The following is a 9,062-nucleotide window of genomic DNA, read 5'->3' on the forward strand; positions in this document are numbered from 1 at the left end:
AAAACACACTTCATCCAGAGAGGTAGTCCCTAAGATGTATTCATTTTTAGGGTACTTGATTTTAAGATTTCATAAGGAAAATATATCTACATGTTGGCTCACGTGTGTTTAATTGTTTTGAACTAATATAAGCTAAACCAGAGATCTCCCTCCTGTACTCCACATACCCAGGATGAGACTAAGGAGTGGACTGGTTATTGCTTTTCTCTGCTTTGTCCTCTCTGCTTCTGAAATGAGACTATGAGTACAGTTTAAGAAACAAGAAGGGATAATGAAGAGCCACCTATTAATTATACAATCAGTTCACATTTCATTTCTTCAGGGAGTTCTTTGGTTTGTAGCTGCAATTTGAAGAAGATCAGGCAGCCTGAGAGTATGAGTGCAGTGACCACCACCCCCTTCCCAGGCATTGCTGGAATTCTCACATTGAGGAAGGTTCAGACCACTCACTCAGGCCACGCCTTTCTTAGCTGGACAATGTGGGTAGCAGTGTGATTATCTCCAAATTACATCTTAAAATCACAAACCTCTTTCCTGAGTTTGTAAGTGTACCAGTGTTGGGATGCACCCTGCAGGCCTATAAGCTTTGTAGTTGCCCAACCTGGAGACTGAACAAAGAGACATCAGTTGTTTATCGGGCAGGGGATCTTACAAGTCTGCAGCAAAAGGTCCTGGAGTGACACCGCACCATTTATGGCAGACATCAGGACATGGCAGCAATTTTTGCTACTCCAGGGAGGAGGAGGTTACCATTTATGGGCAGAACTGATGTCAGGTTGGCTCATCAGTTACCAGGGAAACCAGTGGCTGGGGCAAGGGGCCAGTACATATACAGTATGTTTATTAAGCCTATAATTAAGAGGATTGGATGGTCAAGTGAGTGAAGGAGAGACTGGTCGAGCAGGGGATGTACAGAGAGCAGGGGCGCAGCCATCCTGAATGGCCTCACCACACAACCAGTTAGGACTGTGTTCAGCTACAGGCCTGCAGCTTGTCACTTCAGGGATGGATGGATGGTGAGGTAACTACCTGAGAGCCGTCAGAGTCCCACACACCCTCTCTCTTCATTTCCTCTCTGCCCTTCGAGTATGACTTGTTGTCATGCTCCTTGAAAATCTCCCATTGTGCTCATCTTCCAGGAAAGAAGAAAGGGAAAATAGGACAAAGGGCAAAGGATAACATGCTAGCTGAGTCTGTCCCATTTTCTTTGGAAGACAATAGCTTTCCTGGAAACCTCACCCAAGAGATTTTCTCTTATATCTCACTTATTAGAGCTAAGTCCTAGGGGCACCTCTAGGTCAAAAGGAGCCTGAGTAATCAAATATTTTCCAGATGAACTATTATCACCTCTCTGAAAAATAATGAGGCTTCCCCTAGTATTAACAACGGGAAAAGAGTATTGGGCAGGCAGTATGTAGTATCTGATGCAATTAGATACCTTCATGTGTCAGTTTCCTAATTGAGAACCGTCACTGCAGTGTATTGAGGAAGTGTGTCTCAGAGCCCAGGGATTCATTGGAAATGTCATTGTCTAGAGCATCACTGTTCAATAGAATTTTCAAAGATGATAGGAATGTTCCACATCTGCCTTATTCGATACAGTAGCCACTGACCACATATGGCTGTTGAACACTTGAAATGTGACTAGTGCAACTGAGAAACTGAATTTTAAATTTTACTGAATGTTAATAAATTTAAATGGTCACATTGACTAGTGATTACTACATTGGACAACACCTATCCAGAGCATTCTTGGTGAATATTTTGGTGTGAGGGAAGGGAAGAGAATAGGAAGAAAAATTTCTGTTGCTAGGGGGGAGTGCCAGATGCCAGGAGGTAAGTGTCAGGGAGAGGATGAATGGCAATGGAAATGAAAATTGAATGGAAAATTGCTCGCCTGTATGAAGAGTTGGGAAGTTACATGAAGGCAGATTTAGTGGACTTCAAATGATTCATTTAGGCTGGTTCTCTCTACAGGTTCATTCTTGAATGATCTATCATACACTTATTATACACAGATAACCTCACTGTGGATTCTACCACCAAGCAGAGATGTTGTTCTCACTGAATGGTGCATATAGATGATTCTCCCAGTTCTGCTACCCCTGGATGTTCCACTCATAGGCCTAAGAGACAACTTAGTAGGGTTGGTCTGGCAAAAGTTGACTGAAACTACTCTTCTGACCTTTATGGTCTTTTTTTTTTTTAACTCCAATTTTCAGGACCATTCTACTCAATAGGCCTCCTTTATGGAATATGCTCCTTGTCATCTTACAAGACAACACAGTCATCTCATCTTTCTTCTTCTTGACTGGAGAACGCTACTTGTCTGGCTTCTCCCCTCTATCCTACCCTAAATATTGGAGTTTCTCAAGACTTATCTCTCCCTAGGTGGGCTCATTCACTTCTAAAGCTTTAAATGCCATCTCCTTTTGGAAACTCCAACACATACAGACCTAGCTCCAACCTGTCCTCAAACGCCAGGTTTGTGTCAGCTGCTTACTTGGCCTCTCCTTGGTTGTCTTAAGAGTATCTCAGACACACAAGGTTCAAAATGGAACTGATTTTCTGCCCTCAAACTTTCCCTCCTGCAGCTTCCATATCTATTAGACAGCATCGTTATTCACAGGATTTCTTGAGTCAGAAAACTAGTCCTTTCTTTGTCTCACCTGCCACGTACAATCCAGCAGCAAGTTCCATGGGTACCCCCATTGAGGTAGATCTCCAGCCACTTCTCCCCATTTGCACTGCCACCACCCTGCTTGAAGCCTGCATCACCTTTCACTTGGACTCTGCAATACTCTCTCACTTTCCCCATCCTCACTTCCTCCCAACACACCTTAATTTCTCCCACCCAGTTGCCAAAATGAATTTGCAAACCATAAATTATAACACATCCCTCTCTCGCATAACACCTTTCTATGATTTCCCCTTCCTCCTGGAATAAAATGTAGACGCCTTACCAAGAAAAAGTCATTTTCTATGTTCTCATTCCTAAATATTTCTCCAACTTTATTATTTTTTCATTTTTTCTTACTCATTACTCTTCAAATACATTGGCCTTTTTTTCACTGCCTATAACACGTGAAGCTCTTTCTTATTCCGAGGATCTTCATTAGCTTTTCCAGAACGTTAGCTATCTGGCTCTTTCTCAGCCGCTGGGTGTCAGAGAGCTGGCCACTGCAGTTAATAATGTTCTCTCTGCTGAATCTACCAACACCCTCCTTAATTCTTCCATAGCTCAAGTGTATTTGTTTCCTCGTTGTTATTTGTTTTCTCCCCTGGTAGCCTATAAGCCCATGAGAGTAGAGCTAGTAAAATGCCTAGTACATAATAAAAAGTTCTTGAGTGGATGACTAAATTATTAGAGTTTATAAAGAAGATATTATTGAAAGCTTTAAAAAAACATTTTTTAAGTAAAGAGGAGTCATGTAAATAGCAAAGCAAAACATTTAAATACCAGTGCATTTTGACCATTGTCTGGGCTAGATGCCAACTTAACTCTCTGGAAGGATGTGATAAATGAGCTAATAAGTGAAAAACAATCTCCTATTTCCTTGCATATAAATGTTACATTAAATTACTTGTGGTGAGGCATCATTTAGTCATTCTCAATGAGATCCTAAATCAAAGGCAGAATGTCTTTCTCCGCCATAGAGATTAGATTATTCCAATTATGTCAAATGATGGTAATTCTTACTAACCCAGGGCTCCTAAGAAGCATAAACATTTGAAAAGCCCATAGCTGGCTGGTATTGATGCTAAAAAGCTCTCTTTCTCTTCCTCCTCCTCCTTCTTCTTCCTTTTGTATCACACATTATCTGCCTCCAAAGGTGGATAACTTGGATAACTTGTTTTGAACTTCTTAAGTAGGCTTCACTTTAAGTGGACTTTTGTTTTATTGGAGAAGTCAAGATAGAATCAGTTTCATAACGATTCATCGAATATGTAACTCTTACACAGATTTGCTAACTTCATTCCACTCTAAGGCCATAGAAATAAAACAGAGCCATCTAAGAACAGTCCATTGACTTTGAAGGACAGTTTATTAGCCAGATGACCTGTAAACATGTCCTGTATTCAGTTTATGGTTGTCAGTTGGGATTTGTGGGAAAAAATAAGAAGGGGATTTTGTTGAAAAGTAACCTTACTCTACAAGTGTTTTTTGAGGATGTGCTATGTCTAAGGCAGTGCTTGGCACTCTGGAGACTATAGTGATGGATCAGACGTGATTCCTACCATCAGAGAATTCAGTCAAGTAATGGGTCTGTCTGATACATAACTGCATATTACGAGGTAGAAGACAAAAATGTTACACAAGAGGTGAAAAATAAGATAGTATAGAAATTCAGAGGAGGGGAAGATGAATTCCACTTGGGGATATTAGAAAAATCTTCCAGAGGTGTAGTCACTTTCCCTGAGTTTTGAAAATTAAGCAGGATCTCGTTGTGTAGAGTAGAAGGCATGGATTCCTGTCTCACCAAAGTCATGAAGTCTGGAAAACACCGGAACTATGTCGGGAAAGATGAGTGGGTCAGGAAGTGTATGAAGGGGAGAAGAAGTAAGACTGGAGAAGCAGCTGGGAATCTACTTCAGGAACCTAAGACATAAGGAAGGTTAAAGTAGGTGAACTTCATCCCATAAGCATTAGGGAGTCACACAGTCCTAGATCTCAAGGCTGTGATGTGAGTAGAGTCATGTTATGGGAAGCTGAGAGTGAGAATATTGGAGAAAGACGTGATAGAAGGTTTCTCAAAGGTCTCTGATGGTGATAGGAGTGGAAATTTTGAGGTTGTTTCAACATGATCTGGCAGCTCTTTGGGTGAGGGAAGTGAGAGAGAGTCAAGTACGATCTGAATCATTTTGAACTGGTTGGCTAGAAGGAGAGTTGGGCTGTTAAAAGAGATGGGTGATACAGAAGAGTAGCTTTTGGAAAGAAAATTATACATGCAGGTCTCAATGTATCAATTTCTGATGCTAGTAGAATACGAAGTATGGAATCACGGGAGAGGAATTTCAGAGAGATTGAGGGGCTGGAGATAGAGCCCTGCAATCATTGTGCTTATCTGAAATCCTATGATTTGATGAATTTTTCAAGAGAGAGATGGTAGAGAGATAAGAGAAGATGATTAAGGATAGACAATCAGGGGATTCCTACATTAATCGGGTGAGACAAAAAGTAGAGGAATAAGTAGATGAAGGAGGAGGGTTGAAAGGGTCAGGAAAGTCCAATGTCATGAAAACCAATATAGGAGAGACTTCTTAAGAAGCAAGTGCCCACGAACATCAAATGTATACCTTCATACTATGCGCAGTTTAAAAAGACAGGAATTAAGAAAAGGCTCCTACGTGTCTCAGATTGATAGTCATTGTTTATTTTCCAAAATGAAATATACAGTCAGTGTGACGTGGAAAACGAGGGGACATTGAAATTAGAGAAAACTGGAGTCAGGTTCTGATCCTGTATGGTTGAGTTGTGTGATTTGAGGAAAAATTACTTAATCTCTCTGAGCCTTAGTTTCCTGACTGTAAAATGGTGATAATGCTTGACTCAAAGGGCTGTGGTGAGATGCAGTTCAATAAATCAGCATATGGACAAGAAGAGGCTGGCAGAAATAGGTCTGTTAATCCAGGTGTCTTTTAAGTTTGCCTCCCATTTGCTTTCCATTCGCTTCCAGATGGTCACGTGTTACAGAGAAATATCACTTGGGTCATGAGTACTTAGGTTTTTTAATCTTAACAATGAATTGCAAACAATTAAATATTGGCCCCGAATCCCTCCTTGTGCAGAAATGAGTGTAGGAAGAGGCAGATGGAAGAAATTTACTATTGAAGATCCTGCCAGAGCAAATGGTCAAGGCAGAATGGTCTCAAAAGATGCAGTGGGGTTGAGCAGTCTGAATGACGATTTGATATGTCCCTGCAAGTAAGGCAGGGACCATGTCCATCATGTTTGATTTTGCATCCCCTGATGCCTAGAAAAATGCTCTGTTCATAGTAATTAGTAAAATTTCGCCAAACAAATAGCTGTTTTGTTTGTTCTCTTTGGAGAGATCTGGCTGTAAGGTAATGCACATATAGAAAAAGAATAGAGCATTGATGGGAAGAAAGAGAAATTAACATGGAAGAGGATGCAATTGAATGGAGTGTTGGTGGCCAGAGACTAGTCAGATGTATATGCCAGTGTATAAGTGTCACAGATATAATGTTGCGTACACACCAAAGATAAACATCCCCAAACCAGGAGCCAATGACAGAAACAAAAGGGAGGAAAAGATATGAGTCTAAGCCTCGTGCTGTTTTTAACTTCTATACAGCGATAGGGAGACACCATTACTTACACTTATATCTGTTCTTATTAGCAAGCAGAGGAGCACAGGGAGAGAGTAATATAATACCAGATGCCATTTGTCTGGAGGTGAACCTTTGGTTTTTATTTGTAAGTGATAGGAGAGTAATCAATAAATGGGGCAGGCAGTGGTGACGTGACTAGCCTTGCAGATTGGTCTGGGTGTCAGGGCGTGCACAGTGAGGAAAAGCCTGAAGACTCCATCCTGATAAAAATGCAAATGGGGAAGTATTGTGTATCAAGAAAGGATGGTCACAATCCACTTTAAATTGATTCAAGCTTTCTTTTCTCTCTTGAATCCATCTCTGATGCGACATTCACGACATTCAAGAGGATTGTGTTCAGCTAGAACTCTGTTGCGAAGTTCTTTTAAACACTCACACGCCAAACTGTGCGTAAGGAGAAAGTGTGTTGGCTTGATAGGAAATGAGATACTCTGGTTTACATATTTCTTTCCTAAAGACTGTGACTCAGCTGGCTCTTTGCCCATCTACTCCTCTCACCCCACCCTGTGGTTGCCTCGCAGGCCACGGCACGTGTTCCTGCGGTCGCTGCATTTGTGGGCGAGGATGGTTCGGGAAGCTCTGCCAGCATCCGCGGAAATGTAACCTGACGGAGGAACAGAGCAGGAGTCTGTGCGAATCGGCAGATGGCGTACTGTGCTCGGGGAAGGGTGAGTGTCCGCTGCAGCTTTGGACAGAATCCCTGTTCTGACATGTGGTTTATACGGCAGCACGTACAACCAGCTTCTGCAGACTGCACTCTGCAGAACGCAGACCCCTCTGTCCTCTGCCCGGACCAGGCTTTAAGCTTGGAATTTCTCCCATTCAAACGATAATGGAAATTATTATCAAAAGGAGAGTCTCAAATATTCCTGTGTGCTGCTTTCTTTAGTTGTAAATGAATTCGTGATAGAAAAATGGGTTTATCTAAAGCTCCAGGGACTACAGCTCACATGCACACACCTCCTCTGCGTGTGTGGATCTAAATAAATGCCACTATAAATGAAAATGCCAGAGATAATAAAATAATTTAAAAAAAAAAAGTTGCCAAATGAAGTTCAGGGCCTGAGAAAATGAAATGCATGAAACAGGTTTCATGTGAAAAGATCCCTGGGCACTTGCTATGTTCAGCGTCACTGCTGAATAAAAAGAATTGATGATTGTATAAAGAAGAAAACCAGCAAGATAGACTGGGCACTGAATGGGCCAAAAAGGCAAAAGGATAATTGTTGGGTTCACCTGCGAAATGGCGCAGTCAAGAACCGCAGAGAAGTGATCACAAGCGTCTAAACTGCCAACAAATAGGCTTTGGGAATTTCAGAGGCTAAATATGTAGATGTGTGTGGAGGAGAGGAGGGTTAGGGATGTGAGGCTATAAAAGGAGACTACATATTTCATTTCATAAAAAGGGAAGGAAAAAGTACTCGGGTCTGGGCTTCCCTGGTGGCACAGTGGTTGAGAGTCCGCCTGCCGATGCAGGGGACACGGGTTCGAGCCCCGGTCCAGGAAGATCCCGCATGCCACGGAGCGGCTGGGCCCGTGAGCCGTGGCCGCTGAGCCTGCGCGTCCGGGGCCTGTGCTCCACAGCGGGAGAGGCCACAACAGTGAGAGGCCTGCATACCGCAAAAAGAAAAAAAAAAAAAGTATACGCGTCCCAAAGTTCTGGTATAATTTTCTTTGGTCTGAAAATCACCAATTTTCCAATCACACATGTGTAATCTAATATAAGAAAAAATTAAACCTTCAAAGTGGTTATAATCTTCAAGTTGATTGAATAGGAGCCGCTAACTCAATCAAACATTTACTGCAGAAACAGATTCTAGAAGAAAAGCCACCCCACCAGTGCCCCTTCCGCAGCCCCAAAAGGGCAGAACAGGGTTTTTTTTCCTGAGCAGAGAAAGAATACTAATTAATAGATTGAATTTTAGCTATCTTGATGTTGATGCTTCTGTATAAATTCTCCAAGAGACTTTAAAATCCTGCTCTCACAGTGCCTATGGGCCCATCTAGGAGGCTGTCACATTCCTCTTTGCTAGTGGCTAGGAAAACACCTAGGAAGATTCTGGAAGTGCACGGATTCTCACTAAATTTTCCGGAGCTGCCCTGAAGGGAACTAGATGTCCTGGAGCTTCCCAGCTCTCTTCTTCAGCTCACTAGCCTCCTTGCAGAACAGATGATGCCGCCCCCCGCCCCTTTCAGACAGGGCAAGGCTCTAGCTGAAGTTGCACTTACCTTGAAACACCTACCCTGGGGCAGGATTAGCAGGTAAATATCTTTCTGAAGAAGACACAGGGAAGAAAGGGAATCTCTTAATACCAATGGAGGAGCCCTCAGAAACAGGATGTGCCTCGGAGATGTGCCCCTAAACAGTGGCTGTTGCTTCACCTCTCTCTCAAGGCTGGTGCTGTCAGGTTGAAGGGGGCTTCTTGACACAATTGCAAAGATAAAATCTGATGGATGATGTGACCACATAGGGTGCGGGGAGGAAGGCTGAAAATTGATACAAGCATGATCATTTCAATAGAAAACAATGTTCTTCGTTTCCAGGAACCCTGAATTTGTGTTTTCATTGTTCAGGCAAGGAGGCCATGCCCTCAACCTAATGCAGTTACAGCAGTCAGGTGGCTCTCAAACGAGTTTAAAGCAATCACTGTGTACCCAGTTTGTTCTCCCGTTAAATTCAGTCTAATTCCAAGTCCCAAACAAATCTC

At 42.4% G+C, this 9,062-nt stretch overlaps 1 protein-coding gene across 2 annotated transcripts in view; it reads left to right on the forward strand.

Moving 5' to 3' along the window:
* The window catches only part of ITGBL1 (integrin subunit beta like 1), a 223,881-nt gene that overhangs the window by 208,034 nt on the left and 6,785 nt on the right, over positions 1-9,062 (forward strand). For both annotated transcript variants that reach the window (XM_030856803.2, XM_060287767.1), the window contains exon 8: positions 6,876-7,022. In XM_030856803.2, coding sequence (XP_030712663.2) covers positions 6,876-7,022 — 147 coding nt within the window. The remainder of the gene's footprint in view (positions 1-6,875; positions 7,023-9,062) is intronic.

This window comes from Globicephala melas, chromosome 18, assembly GCF_963455315.2.
Source record: "Globicephala melas chromosome 18, mGloMel1.2, whole genome shotgun sequence".
Lineage (NCBI taxonomy): Eukaryota > Metazoa > Chordata > Mammalia > Artiodactyla > Delphinidae > Globicephala > Globicephala melas.